At 40.5% G+C, this 27937-nt stretch overlaps 1 protein-coding gene across 1 annotated transcript in view; it reads left to right on the top strand.

The window, feature by feature from the left end:
• NAMPT (nicotinamide phosphoribosyltransferase) overlaps positions 1-3810 on the top strand; it is a 38225-nt gene extending 34415 nt beyond the window's left edge. Inside the window, exon 11 of the mRNA XM_065938655.1 lies at positions 892-3810. Within this exon, the coding sequence (XP_065794727.1) occupies positions 892-1002 (111 nt within the window). The 3' untranslated portion in view covers positions 1003-3810. The remainder of the gene's footprint in view (positions 1-891) is intronic.
• The last annotated feature ends 24127 nt before the right edge of the window (positions 3811-27937 follow it).

The raw sequence follows: 27937 nt of genomic DNA, 5'->3' as shown, positions 1-27937 counted from the left end.
TCTAAAATAGTAAATCATTACATTGTATACCTGAAACTAATATTGTAAATCAACTATATTTCAATAGAAAAAGGATAAAAAGGAAACAACATAGTGACAAAAATACTAGATAATGTTACATGCTCACCTTCAGGTGGGATGGGAAACTCTGGCACAGTAGATTACTTCTGTGGATTTTTCAAGAAAAAACTAGAGGCAGATAATTCCTTACTAAGACAGGAATGCTTTGCCAGACCCAAAGGGAATTTAGTCCTAATTCTCTTAATTTGTCTTTGTTATTCTTGCGTAAATCAAATGGATTGCATATTGTCAGTGACTTCTGGAATACACACAGTCTTTAAAATCAGTGACTTTGTGTTAATCAAGAAATCAATATCTACTAATATTTCTGTTTGGGTTTAGTTTCTTGTTTTTAGGGTTGACTTTTGTTTGTTTAAGGCAAAAACTTCTGATTAGTAAGTTTAGTAAATTCCAGGTTGATAAGTTTAATTGGTGTTGAGTCTTGGCTTAGGAACAGGGACGGTCTGGCAGGCTTTCCTTGCTGATCTGTCCGTCATGATTATCAGCGACAGCCATAGCGCTTCTGGGCAGCCAAAGCAGTAAGCATCTACTAGATTTGTTTTGCCGTTAAGGAAGACTGTTTTAAGAATGTAATACTTGAATCATTCCTTTTCAGAAAGTTAAACATGTCTACATTCCATTTTAGATCCGGGTCTTGCCTCCTCTGCCTGCTCTGTGAGCATCCTTTGTATATAAAATCATTTCATAATTTGAACATTATCAGCATCTCTGTATTTGACTATTCAGTCTAACCTATCTAATCACTACTGAAACATTTTGTTTGACAGCCTAATATAACCATTAAATTTCAATATTGTTATATTTGTGCAGGATCTTCTTCACACTGTCTTCAAGAATGGGAAGGTGACAAAAAGCTATTCTTTTGATGAAGTAAGAAAAAATGCACAGCTGAATATCGAACTGGAAGCAGCACCTCATTAGGATTTGTTTTATGACTGGGTGTGTATGTGTGTGCCTGCGTATGCGTGTGTGTGTGTTTACGTGCATGCACACACGTGTACCCCTGTGTGTGTGAGTATGTAATACATAATGTTTATTGTACAGATGTGTGGGGGTTGTGTTTTATGATACATTACAGCCAAATTATTTGTTGGTTTATGGACATACTGCCCTTTTCATTTTTTCTTTTTTCCAGTGTTTAGGTGATCTTAAATTAGGAAATGCTCTTAACCATGTAAAAGATAATTGCTAAAGTAAGCTTTTTAGGGCCCTTTGCCAATAGATAGTAATTCAATCTGGTATTGATCTTTTCACAACCAACCAAGAAACTTTTATATATAACTGAAGATCACATAAAAACAGATTTGCATAAAATTATCATGATTGCTTTATGTTTATATTTAACTTGTATTTTTGTACAAACAGATTGTGTAAGATATATTTAAAGTTTCAGTGATTTAACAGTCTTTCCAACTTTTCATGATTTTTATGAGCACAGACTTTCAAGAAAATACTTGAAAATACATTGCCTTTTGTCCATTAATCAGCAAATAAAACATGGCCTTAACAAAGTTGTTTGTGTTATTGTACAATTTGAAATTATGTCAGGACATACCCAACAGAATTACTAAACCTCACTGCCCCTTGTAGACTATGTATTAATCACTCTACATTAAAGAAAATAATGGTTCTTACTGGAATGTCTAGGCACTGTACAGTGATTATACAAGTTGGTCATTGTATTGTACCAGTGAAATGCCAAATTGACAGGCCTGTACTGCAGTTTTATATGTCAGATATTGCCTGTGGCTCTGCACCTCAAGATTTTAACGTGATTTTTAGAGAGAATTTCTGCTTACACTATAGAATATATACATAAATGTAAAATATTGACAAATACGGAAGTAGTTATTTTAAAGTAATTACACTTCTGAATTTATTTTTCCTATTCTATAGTTGCTATGACTGAAATGAATTAGTGGAATGGGTAGTGAGTGTACTTATTTTAGATGTTTTGATTGTTATATTTTTCATTAAGTTTTTCAAAAATTAAATCAGATATTCAATTTTATGGACATCACTTACTAATTTTAAACTGAATCCCTCAATAAATAATGCTCAAGCAAGTACTTACTTAAATGAAGATAAATTATCCCAAAGGAAAAATAAGATGACATGAGTTTGAAAAGAAGAATCTGAACCCACAGTGGTAATTTGGCTGAATTCGAAGTGTTCAACATTGACATGTTCTAGAGTGATTAAACTGCTCGATTCTGAGTCAGTCATCACACCTGACTAGAGACCAGGGTTTTGTAGATTCCTTTCTGTTATAAGGCTGTGACTAGCAGGCCAAATTCAGACTATTTTTTTGTGAATACATATTGTCTATGACTGCTTTCTCTCAACAACAGTAGAAGTTGAATCATTGCAATAGTGATCTTACAACCCACAAAGCCTGAAATGTTTATTATCCGGCCCTTTATAGAAAAGTATGTTAACCCCTGTTGTAAGAAAAAGAGTGTGCCTTGATATGTAGAGTTTTTCTTTTTTGTCTTCTCTTTTTTCATTTAAGAGTCTGATATTAGAAGACTATTTAGAAAAGCTTTAACAATACGACGTTAAAGTAAAATTTTACAAATTGAAAAGCCATATATTATTTGTCCTAAACAGTTACATGAGAAGGTATTTTATCACTAGAGTAATCTAATTAGAGATGAGTTATCTTTATTAAGCATCTTTTATAAGCATTATTTAAAAGAAGATGGGTTTTAGAGATGATTCTAACCATTTGTCTAATGAGGACAGTAGGCATCAGCCACACTCCTAGGAAAAGTTTTCACCCTGTAATCCCATCCCTGGTAGGAAGTAACTTTAAAGTGATTACTGTTTTTTTAAATGTATCCAAGTGAAGAGTAATAGTAAGAAAAACACATCGTTCTTGATAAATTGTGCTAAGGGGCTTATAGCAAAGGGAAGGAAACTTACCAATAACAACTTTGATAACCACTCATAATTTTGATTTTATTAAACATTGTAATTACACTATAGACAGTCTTTGTACATTGAATTTCAGCAATTGCAGAGTATCTAGAGGGGTTTTATTTTAGTACTTTTCACTGAATGCTAAATTCTGTACATTTGTACATGGTCAATGATTGGGGGGATGGAATGATTAATTGTGTTAGTTTTCAACCACTTGGAATTGATTAATCCCAAATCTCCATCACGTAAGCACTTAGTATTTTGGCCATCTCCATTCTGAGAAGCAACTGGCTAACATGGATACCAAGTAGAGCTCTATTGTGTCACCCATAAATCAGCCTAATCTTTCAGACAAAAGCAAATGGCATGTATGAGTTTGCTCTAAATCATTAGATTTGCAGTTAGCAATTAATCCCCCTCAATTCATAATATCATGAAGTATTTGTATTTTAAATAGAAGATAGGAGTTCTGCATTAAGACTCTTTATTTGTACTCTATACTTAAAATGGTTTTAATGATTATCCCTTATTTCTTTTCTTGAAATAAATTGTTATGAAAATTTTATAAGGAAATCCATCTTGGAAAACTAGAAAGAGAAAACGGCAAGGTAATTATTGTTCTGTTTGCCATAATTTAGAATTCAAACTTAAACAAGTATTTTGTAGTTTTACATTCCTTTTTAACCCATTCAGTGGAGAATGTCAGCTTTTCTCCCAAGTTGTATGTTAAATCAATCTAATATGTATTCAGCATCAAAGATAAACATGTAATAAACATGGAAATAAAGTTTAGCTCTATTAGTGAAATGTTAAATTTGACTGTGTGCTTCAAATAATGGCATTTCCAGAGTTATCTTTTTTAGTTATTCTTCCAGTTCAAAGAATTAAGAGAATGAAAGAGGGAGAAATTTCTAGGTTGATTCTTCCAACCTTGTGTAGCATATGGTAGTGCCTTTTAGTAAAGACACTGGAGGGAGATCAGATTGGGGACCAAAGAGCACAATTCATCAGATAAGATTTGAGATGCCTGCTCAGACATTTAAATGTGGGTTTTAGGTAGTTGGAGAGACAGATTTGGACATGAATGTGATGTATAGATGGTCAATGGAGACATAAGCGGATATGTCTCTAGGCAGAGTGTAGAGTATGGCAAAAACAAACCAGAGGCTATAGGCCAAATCCAGCCCACCATCTGTTTTCTAAATAAAGTTTTATTGGAACACAACTACATCAATTAATTATTGTTCATGGCTGTTTTCATGCCACAATGGCAGAGTTGATTAGTTGTGACAGACTTTATGCCCTGCAAAACCTAAAATAATTTATTATATGGCCCTTAAAACAAAAATGCATGAATCTCCACTATAAAGAAAAGAGGGCTTAGGGCAAAAGCATAAGTATTCTCAATAGTTAAGTGGCAGATAAGCCAGCAAAGGAGACTGACAAGCAGTAGCTAAAGAGGTTAAAGCCAGGAAGAGAAAGTCATGAAAGCCCAGGGGAGGGGCATTTTCCTGCACAAGTGTTCAGTACTACTGAGAGATCACGTTCAGTGAGGGATGTGAAAGCAGCTATTGGATTTGACCTCCTGGTAGCAATAGGCAGCTTAGAGACATTCTCTCCCAGTAGTAGAGGAGGTAGAGGTCAGAAGGAAGCTACCTTACACAACTCCTGAGTGCTGGATGTATAGAGGAGGAGCAAATGAAGCAACAGCATGTCTTCCTTTCCCTTTGTAGCTACTACTTTATCTCTGAGAAGGATGTGGGAAAGCAGGAAAAGTTGAAGACCAGAGAGGTAAAGAGATCAGTATGGTATTGGGTTCCAAAAAAGGTGGAGGACCATGGAGTCCAAAGCACAGGTGAAAGGATTGACTAGATGTCTACGAGTGTTTGTAATCTAGAAGATAAAGGAGAAGCCAGGCTGTATGCAGGCTTTGGTTTTCTCTGAAATTTGAGACCAGAGCAGATTAAAATGGATGTTTTAAAACAATTCTTATGGAGAGTCAAGTGGCCAGAGGTACCAGAGAACTATAGAATGGTGACAACTTACAGTGAAATCTGCCGCTTGTGGTTTTACTTTTGTTCCTCTCCTTAGTAACACCCTGATGCCTAGGTACAGAGAGAGAAAATAGAGAGATGTGGGATTTTTCTGGGTAAGTCTAATAGAACAAAGGACAATAATTGAATAATTACTAAAATTGACTTGTTGAAAAATAAGCCTGTGGTATCTAAATGGAATAGGTTAAGGATGTGAAGGCAACATACAGTGTCGTGAAGACAGCAGAGTCTGATGGCAGCTCTGATCTACTGGGAGTTGTTAAGCAAGTCGGGAAGGACAAAAAACCCTCGCCTGATCTGAGGAGCAAGTTTATGGTGTGTACAGTCTAAGGAATGGCCTTGCAGTGGCTAAGTGAGAGAAAGATTACTGGAGACAAAAGCAAGGTCACAAAACCTAGAGATAAATGGGTTCGATGGGTGGACATTATAATTATCCAGAGTTGTAGTGGAGAAGAAAACTAAGTCAGGTGCCAACTTGTTCACAGAACAAAGGGAAGGGGCCAGGAGGTCAGCAGGAGGCAGCAACAAGGAGGGGTGTGAACCTCAAAGGGTCAGGCAGTAGAGACCACTGACCCAGGCAAACCTGCAAGAGGAGGAGCCCAGCCTCTTGGAAGGGCTCAGACAGGTGTGGACAAGTGAAAAATTGATTAAGAAGTGCTCTGTGTGTTGCCAGAGTCAATGTCATTTACCAGGTGCTCAAGCAATATTTGAGTTAGTGAATGGACAGAAGGAAGAAATAATCTAGATTTTTAATTTCTTGGTTTTAGTAGCTTGCCACAACATCCCTTTCACTGCCACTAGTCCCAAGTGTTCCAACCTTTAAATACATTTCTTGAATTTTTGTTGTTTTTAATGTTTTAAAATTTACAATTTTAAAGAAACCATCTGAAGCATTCCACACCAGTTAAAATCAGTCACCTCTTATTCAGGTTCTTCCCACCTCATTTTTTATTTTATTCAGAAGTTTCTCTAATTTGTTTCCCCCAGAGACAACTCCATCTTAATTGGTTCACAGTTCTTCATTCCATTAAATTGTATTAAAATACTTATATGTTCTTCAGCAATGAGAAATACATTCTTGAATGGAATTTTAGAATCATTTGAATTAACAACTTTACCAAAATTTTAAATTTTAAACTAACATGAAAATGAGTCCTTGGTAATTAGGAATTTTCCTTGCATCCTCTCACATGGGCTGGTTGACCCCTCACCTCACTGGTATATAGAATTTTTGGTGACTTAATGGGTATATTAACAAGAGACCTGAGGCTTTTACCACTCTTCAGGGCTCATGCTCTCTTGGTGAGTAGAGTAAGCTGCCAATTGACTTTTCTACCAGTTTATAGCATAATCTCTGCAGAAAAATATAATTTTGGTTTACACTGATACATGTTCACCCCAGGAAAAAAAAGCATCTTTAGTTGACAACAAAATATAATTAAACATACTGTTATCCTGAGGGCTTCTCTCATAGCTCAGTTGGTAAAGAAATCTGCAGTGCAAGAGACTGGGGTTCGATTCCTGGGTTGGGAAGATCCCCAGGAGAAGGAAATGGCAACCCATTCCAGTATTCTTGCCTGGAGAATCCCATGGACACAGCAGCCTGGCAGGCTACAGTCCGTAGGGTCGCAAGAGTCAGACACGACTTAGCGACTAAACCACCACCACGACCGTTATCCTGACTTACTTTTTTTTTTTTAATTCTGTAATTGCCTTCTGAGCTGTTACTTCTTTGAGTTAAACTAGAGAAGATGTTCCGTAGTTTTTACCCACATGGATCAGCTATTGTACTGAGGTGCTGTCCCGAGGGACTGACTTCAAGTTTAATTCATTTAGGTCTTCCTGAATAGCCTGAAGATTTCTACCAGATCTCTTAGCCTGGGGGAAAAAAACGCTTCTCTTCAACCTCTCCCTTTCTATTCCTTTCTCCTCAGCCAATAAAGAAACATGTTCCTATTTCTCCCATCCTTTCAGAAAAAAAGGAACTCCCTTAATAACAGCACCACCTGTCTCCCTCTCCCATTCACATCCAGACTGTGTGTACATTTCCTCTCCATTTACCGCCTCACTTCCTGTTCATCTCCCATCTGGTTCCCATCCCTCATTAAATAAAACAGAGGCCTCTTGATTGTCAAATATGTTTAGTTATCTTATCAGGGGATCTCTCTCATATTTGCCACTGTTAATAATTCATTCCTTGAAACTGCTTCATCTTGTATGTTGTAACACCTTGGGTTCCTTCTCTCTCTGGGGCTCTTGACACATTTACCTTTTCAGTGTTGCCACATACCACACCGTTTCCCTACTTCTCTCCTTGCTTATGCTGCCTCTGGCTTACTCGTTTTAGGTGCTAGGTGATAATGCCCCCCAAGAATCAGGCAACGATTCTGTCATCTGCCATTCTCACTCCATGCTTGTGTGCCCTCCCTCTGGCTTCCATAGATACTGAGTACATTTCTAAAACAACTCTTAAGATGGATAACTTTTTCAAAGTATGCTCATATATTAATGTCTTTTTTGGAAAATCCTTAACAGTAAATCCATGAAGTAAATGTTTTATCAAAGTATGGGTTAAAAAACTTAACATGTAAAGAGGCTAAATTGACTATACTACCCAAAGCAATCTATAGATTCAGTGCAATCCCTATCAAGTTACCAATGGTATCTTTCACAGAACTAGAACAAATAATTTCACAATTTGTATGGAAATACAAAAAACCTCGAATAGCCAAAGTAATCTTGAGAAAGAAAAAGGGAACTGGAGGAATCAACCTGCCTGACTTCAAACCATCCTACAAAGCCACAGTCATCAAGACAGTATGGTACTGGCACAAAGACAGAAATATAGATCAATGGAACAGAATAGAAAGCCCAGAGATAAATCCAGAAACCTATGGACACCTTATCTTCGACAAAGGAGGCAAGAATATACAATGGAAAAAAGACAACCTCTTTAACAAGTGGTGCTGGGAAAACTGGTCAACCACTTGTAAAAGAATGAAACTAGAACACTTTCTAACACCATACACAAAAATAAACTCAAAATGGATTAAAGACCTAAATGTAAGACCAGAAACTATAAAACTCCTAGAGGAGAACATAGGCAAAACACTCTCCGACATAAATCACAGCAAGATCCTCTATGACCCACCTCCCAGAATATTGGAAATAAAAGCAAAATTAAACACATGGGACCTAATGAAACTTAAAAGCTTTTGCACTACAAAGGAAACTATAAGCAAGGTGAAAAGACAGCCCTCAGATTGGGAGAAAATAATAGCAAACGAAGCAACAAAGGATTAATCTCAAAAATATACAAGCAACTCCTGCAGCTCCATTCCAGAAAAATAAATGACCCAATCAAAAAATGGGCCAAAGAACTAAACAGACATTTCTCCAAAGAAGACATACAGATGGCTAACAAACACATGAAATGATGCTCAACATCACTCATTATCAGAGAAATGCAAATCAAAACCATCATACACGCCAGTCAGGATGGCTGCTATCCAAAAGTCTACGAGCAATAAATGCTGGAGAGGGTGTGGAGAAAAGGGAACCCTCTTAAACTGTTGGTGGGAATGCAAACTAGTACAGCCACTATGGAGAACAGTGTGGAGATTCCTTAAAAAACTGGAAATAGAACGGCCATATGACCCAGCAATACCACTACTGGGCATACACACCGAGGAAACCAGATCTGAAAGAGACACGTGCACCCCAATGTTCATTGCAGCACTGTTTGTAATAGCCAGGACATGGAAGCAACCTAGATGCCCATCAGCAGATGAATGGATAAGGAAGCTGTGGTACATATACACCATGGAATATTACTCAGCCATCAAAAAGAATTCATTTGAATTAGTTCTAATGAAATGGATGAAACTGGAGCCCATTATACAGAGTGAAGTAAGCCAGAAAGATAAAGACCAATACAGTATACTAACACATATATATGGAATTTAGAAAGATGGTAACGATAACCCTATATGCAAAACAGAAAAAGAGACACAGATGTACAGAACAGACTTTTGGACTCTGTGGGAGAAGGCGAGGGTGGGATGTTCTGAGAGAACAGCATTGAAACAAGTATACTATCAAGGGTGAAACAGATCACCAGCCCAGGTTGGATGCATGAGACAAGTGCTCGGGGCTGGTGCCCTGGGAAGACCCAGAGGGATCGGGTGGAGAGGGAGGTGGGAGGGGGGACTGGGATGGGGAATACATGTAAATCCATGGCTGATTCATGTCAATGTATGGCAAAAACCACTACAATATTGCAATTAGCCTCCAACTAATAAAAATAAATGGGAAAAAAAAACTTAACATGTAAAGAGGATAAATTATTGGCCTAAGATTTCCTTGTATGTACTTAAGTAGTTTATAACCTTCCTTGGATCTTGGACCCCTGAGAATGTACTCTGAGCTATGGACCTTCTTCAGAGATAAACTCCTATTTGCAAATAAAACTGTCTACATATAACTTAAAAGGGGGTTGCTACACACACTCCACACTGACTCCTAGTTACAAGCAGACCTCAAAGACACTGCAGGTTCTGTCCTGCTGCTGCTAAGTCACTTCGGTCGTGTCTGACTCTGTGCAACCCCATAGACGGCAGCCCACCAGGCTCCACCGTCCCTGGGATTCGCCAGGCAAGAACACCAGTGGGTTGCCATTTCCTTCTCCAGTGCATGAAAGTGAAAAGTGAAGTCGCTCAGTCATCGATTCTTAGCAGCGCCATGGACTGCAGCCCACCAGGCTCCTCCATCCATGGGATTTTCCAGGCAAGAGTACTGGAGTGGGGTGCCATTGCCTTCTCCATCCTAGACCACTTCAAAATAAACATCACGATAAAGTGAGTCACATGAAGTTTTGACTTTCCCAGTACCTGTAAAAGTTAGGTTCACACTATACTATCATCAATTAAGTATGCAAAAGCATGTCTAAAAAGACAATGTACATACCTTAATTTTAAAATATTTTATTTTTAATAAATTCTAAGCATCATTAACCATGCAGAGTTGCCACAAACCTTTAATTTGTTAAAAAAAAAAAAAAAAAAGAAAGAATAATAATAATAAAGCAAGTGCAATAAAATGAGGCTGCCTGTAACTGCAGGGCAGAGATTAAGGGTGCACTCTACCAAATGCTTTTCCTTCTTTATTTGAGCTTCTAGTGGTACTCTTAAAAATTTTAAGATTTTAATCACTGTAAATTGTTCTTAGAACAAGGCAGAGTAATTAAATACAATTTTAATTCAGCTCTCAATGGTTCTACAGACTTCATTGATGCAGATCCCAAAATTGGTGGCTATTTTAAATGCCTTTTTTACAGAGGGATAAACAATTTTCTGTGTAAACCAACGACACCAAAATTTTGACAAATGCTCTCGGTATTTTTATAACTAGACGATTCTGTTTCCAGAAATGTAAACAGACTAGGTAATTCTGACCACTGTCCCACTGAAAACAACAAAAATGAACAGGTAACTTTTTTTTTTTTTTTCTGGTATTGAACTAACAGGACAAATAAGAAATTACTAGGTCAAAATCCAAGTGAAAAGGAGACCCGGAATAGAGAGTCAAGCCCTGAAGGTACCTTTGTCCTTGGGTATCTATCAAGCCTGTGGACTGTGAGCTTCAGTTTGTAGGACCTGACAGGAAATGTGAATAGAAATCAAAGACATTCTACAAAGCAAAGAGCTACTTCAGGATGATGAACTAGCAGTAAACCAACCCCCACACCAAGAGGGCCCTGCAAGAAAAACTGCTTTAGCTCTAGGCAGACCGAGTTTAAAAAAACCTCTAAGAAGGTGTCACTGCAAGCTAGCCCATGCACCTAGTTGCAATCCAAATTCATACCCCTACGTGTTACAGAAACTTCAAGCTGTAAATTTAGATTAAATTGGACTGGTAGAATTCTCTAAATGCCTGACAATGCAAATTCTCTTCTGAAAGGATCCAATTTCATCCTAAGCCTTAAAGAATTCCCAAAATACTGTTCTAAGGAAAATGAGCTACGCACAAAGAAATCACACAAGGAAACAAGACACCATGAATGACAGTGACAGAAAAAGAATCCGGAAGTTTTAGATATGGAAATTACGGGCTATTATAAAACATGCATGTTTTCTTTAATGAAATTGCTTGAAAATACCTGCATGGAATAGTAAAGTTTTTTTAATGACAAATGTGAAAAAGAGATTAACAGAATTTGTTTAAATAAAAAACACAGAACCTAAAATTATCAAATTAGACAGCCGCAGAGGGAACCAAAGGGAAGACAGAAGAAAGACAGAATTATTCAGAATGCAACACAAAACAAATGGACAAAATCAGAAAGAAGCAACATGAAAGAGGGAAAGGACCTAACATGTCTAATCAGAGCTATAAAACAAGAAAAAAAAATGGGGTAGAAGCTATATTTCAAGAAATTAGGGTTCAGGATTTACCTGAACTAATAAGAAGCAACAAGTGAAAAGTTAAAGAAGCTCAATGAATCCCAGGCAAGACAAACTTTAAAAAACCACAAAGAGACATGTTATAGTGAAGTTGCAAATAGCACAGAAAGTGTCTTAAAAAGCAAAAAAAAAAAAAAAAAAAATCAGCCAGAGAAAAAAAATTGTGGGAATTCCCCGGCGATCCAGTGGTTACAACTCTGTGCTCCCTCTGCCAAGGGCCCAGGTTGAATCCCTGGTCAGGGAACTAAGACCCCGGCAAACCAAGCTACGTGGCCAAAAATAAAAAAAAAAAAAATGCATTCTAAGGACAGAGACCAACAACTGGACTCTGAGCAGTGGAAGCCAAGACACAACACACTGACCTAAAAGGAAATAATTGCCAACCTGGAACCCTACTCCCATAAAAAAATATTTTTTCAAGAATAAAAATAAAGACATTTTCAGATCACCTACCACTGAAATACTGCCACTAGCATACCCTCACTAAAGAAAATTCTAGGAGATAAAAGAATGAAGAGCAATAGAAGTAGTAAATACATATGGGACAACTAAACAAAACTGATTATATGAAAAAACAATGATAATGTCTAACAAATTTAAATTGAACAATATTTAAAGTCTACAGGTAGAGCCTAACTCAGGAGCTAGGTAAATGGAATTCAAAGTGTTCTAAGGCACTTGAATTGTCAGAATGAGATTAAACTTATTGACAGTTTTTAGACTTTGGTTAAATATGTTGAATTAATAGGAACAGGAACAAAGTGTGTTACTTTCAAATAGGAAAAGATCAAAATTTTTCAAAAGTTGGCCAAAAATGATAGAAAAGGAAACAAAAACAAGTAGGGCAAACAAAAATAATGGGATGTATGCTACATACATTCAATATATGTAACATGTATGTCAATGGTACATAAATATCCTACACAGACATAACAGTGAAAAGAATTTTTTTAATACAACTATTTTCTACTTAGAAGAGACATGTCTAAAATATGCCAAAAGGATGAAAATATTTTTGAAATGAACAAATTTACTGAAAATAATAGCTGCTATTTTCCTTTAAATCAGAGGACTTGTTTGCTGGGGATTTCTGAACAAGGCAGGCTGAAACTACACACTGCATCACTGGTTCCCAGGAGGTGCCAACAAAGTGTGGCACTCACAAGGAACAGAGCTTCCAGCTCCGGGCTCAGAGCTTTATTTACCAGGCTTTGGGGATAGTATGTGCCTCTGGCAAACACCCATCTCCCTTCAGATAATGGTGATGCCCAGGAAGCCACACTTAGGATTGTCAGGGGACACTTAACTGCAGGAAAAGATGTATCTGAGAAATAGTGCCTCCTGTTCCTTTTTTTTCCTGAAGCTTTTAGCTTTCAGTTCTTGTATTTTTTACCTCCACACTCTAATTCTTTAAGCAGGGTTTACATGCATCCCCTTTTGTATCAGTAGGTGGAGCAGGAAAGGGATAGACTGAGAATTACCTGTGGGGCTTTTCTAAAACATGTTGATACATTTATTCCTGAACATATGATACGTTCTTTGATATGACAGCAAAAGGGGTCTGTGTAGTTGGGATAGACCACTAGAGAATTCATAAATACCCATCATCTCTGGGAGAGAATCACCGTTCTGTATAAATCACTACTCAAATCCTGATGTGGGATTTTACTCCTAAGTGCTTTATAAACCCTATCACCTCCATCCTAAAACTTCACCAGCAGCACCCTCCCTTCTGCTTAGAGAACAAGGCACCGTGAAAGATGGCCAAGAACGGTTCCATTAGGTTTACACAGCTTGTCACCACCCTAGCCTGCCTGAGGAAAGAAAGGTCACAGTATTTTTCCTACAGGGAAGAACGAGGGGAATGACTTAGCTCTGGGGAAAAGACACATTTCAAACTATTTCCAGGCTCTGCAAATCTAGTAACATGTCAAAACATGTCCTTTCACAAACAAATGGGACCTAATCAAACTTAGAAGCCTTTGCACAGCAATGGAAACAATAAACAAAACAAAAAGACAGCCTATGGAAAGGGAGAAAATATTTTCACAGGATGTGACCGAAAAGGGCTTAATTTCCAAAAATATACAAACAGCTCACACAACTCAACAACAAAAAACCAAACAACCCAATCAAACAATGGACAGAAGACCTAAGTAGACATTTCTCCAAAGAAGGTGTACAGATGGCCAATAGACACGTGAAAATATGCTCGACGTTGTTAATTATTAGAGAAGTGAAATTCAGAACAACAATGAGGACTTCCCTGGTGGTCCCATGGTTAGGACTCTGAGGTCCCACTGCAGGGACCACAGGTTTGATCCCTGGTTGGGGAACAAAGATCCTTCATATTGCATGTTGTCAAATAAAAAAGACAATGAGGTACCCCCTTCACATCAGTCAGAATAGCCTTCATTAAAAAGTCTACAAATAATAAAATGCTGAGAGGATGTAGAGAAAAGGGAACCCGCCACACTGTTGGTGTGACAAGGTAAGTTGGTGAGACAAGGTAAGTTGGTGAAGCTACAGGGCAAAATAATATGGAGGTTCTTTAAGAAAGTAAAAATAGAGTTACCATATGATCCAGCAATCCCACTCCTGGGCATATATCTGGACAAAACTCTAATTCAAAAAGATACATGTACCCCAGTGTTCACAGCCGCACTATTTACAACAGCCAAGACATGAAAACAACCTAAATGTCCATCAACAGATGAATGGATAAAGAAGATGATGTTTCTGTGTGTATATATATATAAATACATACATATGTACACACAGTGGATATTACTCAGTTATAAAAAAGACTGAAAGAATGCCATTTGTAGTAACATGGATAGACCTAGAGATGAACATACTAAGTGAAATAAATCAGACCAAGAAAGAGAAATACCATATGATATCACTTATATGTGGAACCTAAAAATATGATAGAAATGAACTAATTTACAGAACAGAACCAGACTCACCGACATAGAAAGCAAATGTATTGTTACCAAAGGGTAAAGAGGGTCGGGAAGGGAAAAATTAGGAGCTTGGGATTAGCAGATATGAACTACTATATATAAAACAGATAAACAAGATCCCGCTGCATAGCACCAGGAACTATACTCAGTACCTTGTAATAAACCATAACAGAAGAGAATCTGAAAAAGAATAGATACATACATATAAAACAATCATTTTGTTGTACACCTGAAACTAACAACAGTGTAAATTAGCTATACTTCAAAATTTAAAAATATTTCCTTTCCTCTTCTCTTCACATGTGATAACCTGGGGGGAAAAAATAAACCTTGAAGGAGCCTTCTAGCAACAATTTCCATGTCCAAAAAGAGTTCTGAGTCTATATGTTTCTGTGTTATCTGTGTTATCTATGATCATCATCAGGGGCAAGTTATTGTTATCAAGAAATAACAGCAAGCATTTTTAATAAACAGAATTACAAGTGCTGACCGCATCAGCCAAGACCATGGGGTGCCCAGGACTCTTCTGGAAATGAATTTTCCCAAATTCATTTGGGTGAGACGAGCTTTCTGCTATCATGGGTCACTAGCCCATTGAAAAAACTGAGGATCACAAAACTCAAAAGCAATTTAATTTAGCACTGTGTACATATGTATACAAGTTTGTGTGTGTGTACACAGAGAGGTAGAAACACATCATTCCTCTCCCTCTCAGCTAGTTTTGAAACTAGGAACAGAAAACAAAATAATATATATACCACCAACCTAGATAGCATATTGAAAAGCAGAGACATTACTTTGTCAACAAAGGTCTGTCTAGTCAAGGCTATGGTTTTTCCAGTGGTCATGTATGGATGTGAGAGTTGGCCTATAAAGAAAGTTGAGCACCAAAGAATTGATGCTTTTGAACTGTGGTGTTGGAGAAGACTCTTGAGAGTTCCTTGGACTGCAAGGAGATCCAACCAGTCCATCCTAAAGGAGATCAGTCCTGAATATTCATTGGAAGGACTGATGCTGAAGCTGAAACTCCAATACGCTGGCCACCTCATGCAAAGAGCTGACTCATTTGAAAAGACCCTGATGCTGGGAAAGATTGAGGGCAGGAGGAAAACGGGACAACAGAGGATGAGATGGTTGGATGGCATCACCAACTCAATGGACTTGAGTTTGGGTAAACTCCGGGAGTTGGTGATGTACAGGGAGGCCTGGCGTGCTGAGGTTCATGGGGTCACAAAGAATCGGACACGACTGAGTGACTGAACTGAACTGAACAGTTGAAAAGCTATCTCAATCCCATGTTATATTCAGGGACACATTAAATTTTAATAGGTAAAAAATAGAAGTCATTGGATAAAACTACTACTTTGGTGGACCTTCATCTGTTTCTGCACCAAATGCCATGCTCTGTGAGGGCTGGAACAAGGCCTGACCTTTTAGCTGCACAGGCCTCAGGCCTAAGCTGGAGCCTCACTCCTGGAAGACATTCCCCATGTACCTGCTGAGCAAATGGCACTTCCTAATCCTATTTACAATGCTCACGTCTCCCTCCCACCACCCCTCACCATCCTGCCTTATCTCATCCTCCACCTGCCTCTTCTTTCCCTACCCCCAGCTCCTTATTATCTACAGCCAAATACCAGTGCTTTTCAACTGGTCAACCATTCAAGTAGCCCTCATTCACCTGCTTCTTGTGGGGAACTCCAGACTAGAACTTCCATCTGCTTTAGGCAAAAAATGGTCAAATTAGACAGTTCTCCAACAGAACTCCAAAGTACTACAAGCGGTACAAAGACCTCCTCAGGAATTCACAGATCAGAAGGCCTGAACTCCCAGGGTACTCAGAACTCCCTAAACAAAATATCTGATTCTCCAGATCATAATTTTTACTTGTTTCTACATTTTGACCACAATCTTTAGTAAGAAACACATTTCACACACTACATATGTATGTTACCAAAACCCTGACTTGGTGCAGTCTTCTTACACTGCTGCATCTGTTTTTTGGGCCTATTCTAGTCTACTGTTTTGGGAATGCTGGTCTAGGCCACAAAATTGGATGTCTTGAACCACTAGTGGTCATGATCTGCAGTTAGAAACCACTGGCCTAAATTGACCCAGTACAGCAGCACCCACCCTGGTCTTATACTCAGAAGACCATAGCTCTCCAGAAAGCCCCACATCATGCCACTCCGAGCCACACTCAGGAATAGCCTATGGTTCACACTCCAGCCATAACCAGATAAGCTTCAGGAATGCGGTGAGTAAACAGATTTTCTGACTGTGCTACTTCCCACATAAATCAAAAAATGAACAATTATGCTTGCTAACTCTGTGCTAGGCATGCTAGGTACTTTGCATGACTGGCCTTCCTTAATCCCCTCAACAGCTCTCTGTGGCAGGCATCATCCCCACTTTGGAGCCAAAAACATCTGATGAAAACAAACAGAAAGTAACAAGCTAGTGAGGAAGAGAGTCAGACTTCCAGCCAGGGCTGTGACTCCACAGGCCACCAGGCTCATCTTCCTGGCTGCACTGCAACAGCCATAAGAAAAAGTCTTTCCTTCTTTTCCTCACCCCTGTGCCTGTCCACAATGCAGCATCTCACTCCAGATCCGGCCTTCTGTCACTCCCTCCAAGGAAGCCACTGTTTGCCAGACTCTAGACATACAACAGGCATTTTATTTTCCACAAGGTTCTACAGTACCTGGTAATCGTGTGTGCAGTGTGTGTGGAGTATGGGTGTGTGTGAATGTGTGTGTGCCTATTGCTCTTCTGCTGTCAAAACTACACACAGGCTTTCTGTAAAGAGGCGCTGCAGGCCTCAGAGCTGTACATCAGGCTCCACGATTCTCTTTTTCTGGTGCCTCATCTGACCCAGCTACTTGAGAATGATGAGCTAGAGCATTTCCAGCTATTTTTAGTTCCTTCTGACGCTGACCTAGGCTATTCACTGAGGAGCCGGCAGGAGCTGGAAAGGGCTGTATCAGCCTCATCAAAACAACTTCTCAGGCAGCTGACTACCTGCAGCGCTGGGACAAGGGGTGAAAATAAGTCCTATGTGCAGAGCTTTCCAAGTGAGGAAGGAAAGAGCAGGCAATCCAGGATGTCCATCAGCAGTCCAGACCGCCACTGAGCCAGCTCAGGCTGTGGGCAACAAGAGAGCAAAGACCAGAAAGGAGGAGGAGGTGGGGGCACCCTAACAAATCTACAATCAGGCAACCCCCAAGAGCAAAAAACCATGAAAAGAGCCAGAGGTGGGCTCTCTACCCTGACCACCTCCTTGAGCTTTACTCAAAGGTTTTCCAGTGTACGTGGGATACTGGGAACAACCTGCCTGGACTATCCACTTGGAGAAATATTCCACACTCACACTCAGTAAAGGGGACTCAGTCTGCTAGACACAGACTACCTCCTTTGGTTGGAAGGTGTCCTTCTTCAGACTGGAATACTCAAAGCCATCTACCTGCCCAGGTGACAATTCAGCACATATCTTGATCCAACGTCACTTTGAAAAACTTTCTAGATCTACTGCTTTAAGAATATACAGAGAGTATAGGTATACAGAGATATGTGGAATGTATATGTGAACATGTAGAATATTCAGAAGGAGAGAGATTATATTTGACACTTTTACTCTAAGAGACCCACATTAGGAATGATAACAAGCACTTTAGAGAAAAACTACCTTTCGGTTCCTTATGAATGGACACATTTGCTCAAAGAACTCCAGCCCAAAAGAACATATCAGGCCTTTTTGAATCATTTGAACTGGTGTTTTCCTCTTGATTTAGGTAGACTAAAAAGAACTAGTTTCTCAGCCTTTCTCTGTTTTTCAGAGTACTATGTACTATTTTCCTTTTTCTGCTCAGTTTTGATCCTACTTCCAGTGCTTTTTCCTCATGGCAGTACTAAGAAGGCTTGGCAGAAGAAAACAAACATGCAGCAGTGATTCATGTAGCCCATAAAGCCTAATATATTTACTTTAGAAAACAATTTGCCAACCTCTTCTCTAGGGCAGCTTTTTCTCTGGAGGGTTCCTTCACATTCTATACAGTCGAGGTGATGCTGTCAATCATGGTGCACCATCACAGCAATGAGATGGGACCCGAGCAGGTGGTAATATATGGGCTCCTTCCTAGAGGTAAATGCAGACATTAGAAGAGAGATCTTTCTGTCAGGTTGCTTAGCTATGGGTGTGCTCTATTAGGGTATTTGCCTATAGGTCTGTGACTCTCAGGCTGCTTGTGGACATTGCTCTTAGCCACATGGAGGAAGCCTGTGTCCAATGAGAGAAAAAGAGGCTCAGATTGTGAAGGAAGCCAGGGTGGCTAACAGACCCTCTAAATCAAACTGACACAGCTGCATGTCTGGACTTTCCAGTTTCATGAGCCAATAAATTCATTTTTCTGCTTGAGCTCATTTGAGGTTGATTCTGATATTGCAACCTGAAAAGCTGCAGACTAACACAGTTGCATACATGAAGACACATGTATTAATACCTGGCTACTTAAAGGATTTTTCTGAAATTACTCCCTACTCTGTTTTTTCTTGAGGTTTTTGTTTGCTGTTTTTAGCTAAGAAAAGGATTAAAGCCAAAAGTCATAAGAGCTTAACAATGGATGAAAGAGAAATAAATTACTTTGGGAACAGTAGAATTCCTTAGTTAAGAGTTTGTAAATTAGCCTCAATGCTTTAAAAGTATGCTTATGGTTTATAACTAAAACGAAGAGAAGTAATTGGGTTACTGAGAACAACTAACATCACAAGGGCCAGTGCTGACAGAGTTTACAAATGTAAAAGACCGTTTTGTGAAATGGAGCTTATCAGAATCATCAGTGGAGTTTTTTGGGGTTTTTTTTGTAAAGAAAAAAAAAACAACATTTGAAAGGCTATAGCAAAGACCTACTGTGGTAACCCTGATACACATAAAAGTTTGAGAATGACTGCTCTAATATAGTCACCTTAATGTTTAAGAATTATGTGTACTTTATATTTTGCTGACCTTAGGGCTTTTCTAAATGATAAAGGTTCAAATTTATTTCTGTCATCTCTAAACATACAGTCATATCACCACCAGGTAGTTTCACCGATGCTACATAACAAGTTTTCAGTTGATCACACATAGTAGTAATAAAGATTTGGGTAAATTTGCTAGATTTTTTTAATACCAAGGTCAGATCCCAAACAAAAATTAACAATCACTAGGGTATCAGAAAGCCATAGAGCTTTCTTACGATCACAGACTCGTAAAGAAGATTTATGATACTAGCAGAGCAATAGTCTCTTTATCTTGAATAAGAGAGTGAACAAAAATCTGACCCAGATAAATAATTTAGGCTTGGCTTTAATTAGTTTCTGATGCAATCCTCTGGATTCTAAAATCATTTATGTGTAAGCATGACAGATGCCAAGCCCTCGGGCTCTTGAAAGCAACTGCTCTTGAGCCTTCATTAGAGTGGCTGAGAAGACCACTATATGCACTCTTAGACACTAGAGTGACAACAAGAAGCCCAGGATGACTACAGACTCACCTGGAAACCCCAAGGATGAAACACTTAGCAGTTGCATGGAACCCTCAGTGCTACCAAGTGGGGGCCTCTGGGTCCAGTCCATGATGGAGGACCCCTTCCGTTCTACTGGCAAGTGCACTATAATCTGTCCACAGAGCTCTTTTGTTCTCCATGCCAGAAGAGAGACGTGTGAGGGCCAGCCAGGAAGAAACAAACTGCTATAATTTTTTGTGATTTTTAAAAATATATAAAATAACTCTTTTCTGTGCCTTTCTCTTCAAGTCTCTGAAATCAAAGACAGCTAGTTCTTGATATGGATGGAGGGGTGGATCAAAAGGTTGTCAATCATCCTGTGTTGTGCTTCATCCGTTCCAAAACAGTGAATGCGCTTCTCCCTGGTTTGATCTTCTAAGAACTCAACTTGGCCATTTCCCAGGCATCTCAACAAGCTGCCCAACAATCAGATCTTGGGCCACAGGTTGGTAGTAATTCGTTGAATAATTCTTTCCCACACATCCTGTCCCCAGCCACTTCCTAGAAGCTCAGGGTGACTTGCAATCAAGAGTTTTTCATTTACTTCTGGGTGTTGATTCTGTCTAGAAAAAGAACTCCTGCCAGGCCCTTAGTAGTAGCAGCAGTAGTTATTAGCAAAAAAGACAAATACTATCACCTTTGATTTCATAACAATCCTGTGAGGGGAAGCAAGTACTATGACCTTCACTCTGTGGATTAAAAGATAGATTTGGAAAAATGAAGCTAGACAGGAAGAGAGCAGACCCTTGAAATTACAGTTTTTTAGCTATAACTCAGGTCAAGGGTGTGGATCCTCATGTTCAAAGAAGTTACATCACCTACTCAAGTTATCTCAACTAATTAGACATAGATCCTGAAACTGATTGGTTAAATAACTAGGAGAACCAGAGAAAATGCCTCTCAAATGTAAAGAGGAATCTGAACCTGAGGGGCTGGTGTTGCTTCCAAGGGCTTCCCATGGGAGATGCAATGGCTTTGCTCTGTCACACTCTAGCCAGCTTACTGCTGACAGAATAGAGAAGTGGGTTTTCAGCTGACATAAGAAAACAGTATCTAATATGCCTCAGGAGGAGAGATGCTTATGCAGAGCCTAAAAATGTAGGCCGTTTAAGGAGACCCGAGCCACCTGTGGACTTGAAAACATCTCAGGACTCCTCCAGTCCAAAGGTTTCTCTAAGTCCCTGGAAAAGTGGGGAGGAAGAAAAGGCTCTGAAAGCAGAAGTCATGATGCAGTGAGAACAATGGCTGCACTTTTACTCTGGGTAGTGAACCACAGAATAAAGAACAGATTTCCCTTTATTTTCTGAAGATGAAGAAGATGAAGATGAAGGAGAATAGAGAACAGAGTGGGAATTAATACAACTGGACTGGAGACACAAAAGAAAGGGATAAGCAAGCGAGCAGGGAGGACAAGGAAAAAAAGGAACATGCAGTATTCCCTCAGAGGGAACCCTTGAAAGGACACTGCATCTCAAACCCAATATTGGCTGATAAACTCAACTTCAAGTATTCCATGGAAGAGAAAGGTATCACCTAATTGAAAAAATTTTAAAACCTATTTTTAGTCCATTTCTTCATCCCTTCCATACAGAAATATTTAACCATGCATTGCAACTGCTGTTATGGGCTGGCTGAATTGTGTTCTCCAGAAAAGATACATTGAAATCCTAACTCCTAGAACAGTCAGGGTGTGACCTTACTTGGAAATGGGTCTTTACAGTAATCAAGTTAAAATGAGATCATCGGGGTGGGCCTAATCAAATATGACTAGTGTCTTTATAAAAATGGACCAGATCTGAAAGAGACACGTGCACCCCAATGTTCATCACAGCACTGTTTATAATAGCCAGGACATGGAAGCAACCTAGATGCCCATCAGCAGATGAATGGATAAGGAAGCTGTGGTACATATACACCATGGAATATTACTCAGCTGTTAAAAAGAATTCATTTGAATCAGTTCTAATGAGATGGATGAAACTGGAGCCCATTATACAGAGTGAAGTAAGCCAGAAAGATAAAGAACATTACAGTATACTAACACATATATACGGAATTTAGAAAGATGGTAATGATGGCCCTATATGCAGGGCAGAAGAAGAGACACAGAAGTACAGAACAGACTTTTGAACTCTGTGGGAGAAGGTGAGGGTGGGATGTTTCGAAAGAACAGCATGTATATTATCTGTGGTGAAACAGACCACCAGACCAGGTGGGAGGCATGAGTCAAGTGCTCGGGCCTGGTGGGCTGGGAAGACCCAGAGGAATCGGGTGGAGAGGGAGGTGGGATGGGGGACCGGGATGGGGAATGCGTGTAACTCTATGGCTGATTCATATCAATGTATGACAAAACCCACTGAAAAAAAAAAATTAAATAAATAAATAAATAAATAAAAATAAGGTAAAAATTAAAAAAAAAAAAAATGGAAATGTGGACGCAGAGACAGACAGACACAGGGAGAATGCGACGTGAGCACAAAGGCAGAGAAGACGAGGAACACCAAGAACGGAGGCCAGCAGTCGCGTGGAGAGGGGTGTTGGACAGGTTCTCCTCCAAATACCTCAGGAGGAGCCAACTCTGCTGACACTTTGATCTGTGATGTCTAGCCTCTGGAACTACGAAGCAATCAATTTCCATCGTCTAAGCCGTGCCAGTCCATGGCACTTTGTTAAAGTCTCCCTAGCAAACTAACAGAACTGGCTCTTCTGAGTTTCACCTTTCCAGAATACACACTTTTTGGTAAAGGCGTGGAATGCTCTGAATTGTGACACTCGAAAGCAAGTTAGAGCAGGAACTCAATGAGTACAACTCTTGTTTCACAACAAGAAAACCAAAATCCAGGAAGAGTAAGCAGCTTGCCCATGTTTTCACAGTGGCAGAGCCGTGACAGAAGCCCAGGCACCCTGACTTCAAGACCACACCTCTTTCCACCAAGACCTGGTTGTGCCAAAACCGCAAAGACAGCTGTTGAATACTGGTTGCAAGCACCTGAAGTATGACACCTTAAGTTGGAGATAGCTATGTTTTGCTGGCATGGCAATTGGGAGAGAGGGTCCATTTTACTCCCTGCGGAAATTGACCAAACTGACCAGGGAGGCCCCTGCTGGGAGGCCTAGAAGCATCTGCTCTTTGCAGGTACACTGCATCACTAGTCCTTCCCCAGATGGTCAATCCACAGAACTGGGAGGCTGGAAAGAATTCTACATTAGCTCAGATGCCAAGAAAGAACCAGCGACTGCAACACATGTTTGCACAAGATCTTACGGAATTCAGCTCAGAATAAACTTTCTGATCCCCAAGTAAATGCTCAAGGACAGAAGCATTTCTTTCTTCTCTATCTTTATATGAAAAAACTCATCCTAGGCTAATTATCTTCAGTCATGCAGACTGGGAGCAGCAGCCTGGAGTTTTTACGTGTCGTGTCCTCCCAAGTCAGAAGGCTTGCTCCCCTCCCCAAAAGTCCTCCAAAAGTGCAAGAAGTAAATACTTCATGGAGTGGGCTAGAGTAGACCTTTGGTTTCTGTCCCACTTAGCAAACATGCCAAGTACTAGATAATGACACGTTTAAAGCGGGGGCAATTAAGTGAAACCCCGGGAAGGCATGGGTTTGTCTCCCAAGTCAAGAGAAGGTGAGGGGTTTCTGCTGCTATTGACTTTCTGGGACTAGGCTTCTCTAGATTTTATCTCCCAGCAGAAGGAATGAGGAAGAGCTATGATGAAAGCGGCTTGCAGCTCCAAGGAGTGGATGGCCAAGAAAGGGTCATGAACTCTCGCAGGGCACTGGGGAAGTCCTGTGTTCAGACGCTCAGATGCAGGCCTGTGGAAGGAAATCAGGCCCAGCTTGGGCACTCGGGGCCTGAGAAGGTGCCCCTGTCACTCTTCACCACCACACCTCCTCAGCCATTGGACCAGCCAGTGTCTCCCTTCTGGGGAATGTGGACTCGAATTCAACCCCAAACAGGTTGTACCCATAAATGGAGGAAATATGATGCAGAAGCTGTTGGTAATGGCCATCTCTATCAAGCGGATTAGAAAGTAGAGAAAACTCCCCTAACAAATAGATAGATGGATAGAGCAGACTTGCAGACAAGCAAGAAAAAGAGACAGAAGGGGATCCCTAAGTTTCCATGGGGCTTTGACTCCTAGTTCCAGAACATCCCTAAGGTCCAGCTGTCTCATGACCTCATGTTCCTTGAGAATATTTTGTTTTGAACTAGCGCATGTAGCCTTCTGTTGCTTACAGCCTCGAGAACTCATTTATCAGAAATCATCTATGAAACCACTGGCTGGGGAATGGCTGAGGCCAGAGCACTGTGGGACTCTCCTGAGCACCTCCCAGAGGCCATGCAAATCCACCTAACCATACCTTTGAAGCCATATTTTGCCACCTAATGAATGAAGATGGATTTGAGTTTTGACATTGACCTGATATTATGCAGACACTCCCCTCACCCCATATTATACTTTGAGCTGGCAAACTAACCACAACCAAAGTCTTGCGTTCCTTCTAGATGACACGCTCTAAGGAGGACAGTAATGGGTCACAGTGTGTGTGTTAGTTGCTCAGTCGTGTCTGACTCTTTGCAACCGCAGGGACTGTAGCTCACCAGGCTCCTCTGTTCATGGAATTCTCCAGGCAAGAATACTGGAGTGGGTTGCCATTTCCTTTCCAGGGGATCTTCCCAACCCAGGGATGGAACCCAGGTTTCCTGCATTGCAGGTAGATTCTTTACTATTTGAGCCACTGGGGAAGCCCTTGGGGAACAGTCCCCTTACTGGAAATTCTTGGGGTCCAGAGTTTTACAAATTCAGAATTTTTCAGGTTATAAAAAGCATGACCCACACACATGACTCCTATGTGTGGGACTGTCCCCTAATCAAACACATGAACATCTCTGTAGCAAAATGCACAATGATTTTTTTAAGTGGGTTAAATCAAAATAACAGTTTCACATCAATGTTAGTTTCCTGCCAAGCAGATTTGATCAGGCCAGGTTTTGCCCTCTAGTGAGTTACTAAAAACCTTAGTTTCAGAGCTTTCTATATCGTGGTCACAGACTATTACTAACCCCTATTTAATATTAACAGATAAAAAACTGATGACTAGAGAGGGACAGTATTGATACTTCACTCAGGGTGACCCAGATAACAGTGGACCAAATGGGAATTCAAAACGAAGCTGTCTGGCTCCAAAGCCTACAGCCTTAACTCCCCCCACATCCTGGCACCCCACTGTTATACTGTTTCTCCAACTGGACACTGGATGAGGGTATCAGGCTGGTCCCAGGCCTGGAAAACCACATGGAGAACAATTAAGAGAACTAGAGCAAAGAGCAGCGAAAGCCAAAGAGGAGATGTGTCCATTCTCCTCAGCTACCTGTCTCCCTCCCAAATTCCTTCCCCAATTCCATTTTTCATAAGAGGACATCGGGCTACCGAAGACACTGGAAGCAACTGCAGGGAGAAAGAGGCTCTGAGATTGGAGACAGGACCTGAGAGTGTGCACAGTGAGCAGAGGAGAGCTGCGCATTAGAGGCTGGCTGCCAACAGCCTCAGATCTTCGTCCTTCTTGCATTCATTCATTCATCAAGGAATTAATGAGCAAGAAACTATGCCTCCATTTTGGGAAATGTGTTAGCTTTGTTTCTTTCTTTTGTGTGTGTGTGTTAAAACCTGTGGTTATAAAATAGAGAAAATATAACGTGAGTTCTGTGGTTGAGATGGCCAAGTGTCAGAAACATCCAAGCTTCCCGCTTAACGCAACTCCAGCTGGAGTTTACTCTCTCAGCATCCTTCAGAGCTTGCGTTTGGTCAACAGGGTGTGGGTAGAAAAATGAGGTGTGTCATTTCTGAGTTATGCCCCTAAAAGAAACATGCATTCTGCCCCTGGCCTTTCCCCCTTCCCGCTACCTAAACGATGTCACAAGCTAAAGCAAACACTTTGGACTCAGAGATGGAAATCTTGTGTTGAGAAATAGAACTGCCTTGCCAGCATGGACAGCTCACCTCCAGACTATTACACTGAGAAAATTAAGCTTCCATCTTGTTTAAGCTATTATAATTGGGGGAGGGGTCTTAGTTTCGACAGCTAGGCCATTACTCTGACTAATAACAAGTTTTAAAGTCTTTTTTAGCAATTTAGAGCATTCTTGCTCAGCACTTGGTCTGCCTCTGCCAGGGACTACTACCCAAATAACTTCTCCATATTTTTTGGTTTTTTATTTTATCCTTACTGTATTTCAAGTTAATTTCTGTGTCCCACTACATACTGTATTTGCAACCTTTCACTTGCAGAAAGGAAACACTTTAGAGAAGGTCTGCTAGGAGCCAGTTAATATGCTAAATGCCTGACCTGCAATGTCTTGTTCAATTTAACAGATGTGTGAGTCCAACATCGTCATTTTTATTTTATAAATAAGAGGCAGGCTCAGAGCAGCTAGGGGTCTTGTCCAAGGTGACACAGCTAGGAAGTGGCAGGGTTTGGCTCTGAAGCCAGCTGATGTCCAGCTTGGTTCCTTCCACCACTCTATATTTATACTGCGGTGAGCACATCATGGGCGGCATTCAGGTTGTGAGACTGCTTTTCACCTGGCTGTAATTGATTTCATCAGTGTAACTGCATGACTTTTACTTTGTGACATCTCTATGCAACCCGCAAACCCTTAGGGCCATGTCTGTTTTATTTTTTATAAATTGTGGGGAAATACTCAGAACCTAAAACTTACCATTTACCCATTTTAAGTGCACAGTTCTGTGGCTTTAAGTGAATTTATATTGTTATACAACCATTCACCAATATCCACCTCCAAAACGTTTTCATCACCCCTGAAAAAATATGGGATGTGTCACAAGTCTGTGTGCTCAGAGGGACCACATGAATCATCTCTGCTTTGCTTCACGTGCTGCCCGAGTGAACACAGCAGGCGTGAGACCGAGTAACTGGTTTTCTAGTTGTTGGTTCCTTTCCTGCTTTTCTTTCTTTTTTCTTTCTGTGACCTGCTGTATGATCTGCCAGTAATGAAATGAACTGTCCTATTCACAGATGTGCCTGTTCAGAGTCCCAAGATAACATAGGGAGAAATAAACATGATCCTCTATAAAATGGCCTGGCTTGGATCCTGTCTTCACCTCTGCCTCACTAATCCCCAGGAGGCTGAGCAAGAAAGCAGAAGACGACTTACAAGCTGCCCAATTCAAATCTGAACCAGTTAGTGACACTGATTTGCTCTGCTTTGGGGCCACTGTGGTGAGACTCAGAGCACCGTCCAGTGCCAGAGCTGGAAGAAGATACAGGGGTCGTTAAGTCTAGCCCCCTTGCTTCACTGGTGAGACCACTGAGGCTCCGACAGGCAGGACTCCTGACTCTGCCCGGAGCTCTCTCCACCTTGACATCTGCTGGCAAGTCTCGGCGAATGCCCTTCCTTTCCCTCCACTGTTTAAGCCTTTCTCTCCCTAAAAGCCAAAAGTCTATTTAAAAGCCTCAATCCCATCAGCTCCTTACACAGGCCATGGATCCCTCTGCCCACCCCAAGCCCAGTGCTAGGGTGCTACAAGAAGACCTTAAAAATATTGGCAGTCTCGTAAATGCTAGACTTCTCTTCCCAGATCCCTGTGTTGGGACAGCAGGGCGTGTTGGCTGACAGCTCTCAGCTGCCAGCACTCTGGACGGTCCCTTCCCAGGACAGATGGCAGCCTGCATCCAGAGACTGGGGCCCCAAACTGGCCAGCGTGAAGGCCATCCTTGCTCTAAGCTCTCTGTGCAGCTGCTGAGGCCCGTTGTGACTACCTACAGCTCAGCCCTCCCTCTTCCCAGTGTGGTTCCTTCCCCAATAGGCCCTCTAATAAACCTCCTGCACACAAACCGCCCATCAGAGCCAACCAAAATAAAAACAACAACGAGGAGGTTTTG

This window comes from Muntiacus reevesi, chromosome 6 (genome assembly GCF_963930625.1).
Source record: "Muntiacus reevesi chromosome 6, mMunRee1.1, whole genome shotgun sequence".
In the NCBI taxonomy this organism is placed as follows: domain Eukaryota; kingdom Metazoa; phylum Chordata; class Mammalia; order Artiodactyla; family Cervidae; genus Muntiacus; species Muntiacus reevesi.
The sequence above is the reverse complement of the archived record's forward strand: the minus strand, read 5'-3'. Positions and strand labels throughout refer to the sequence as shown.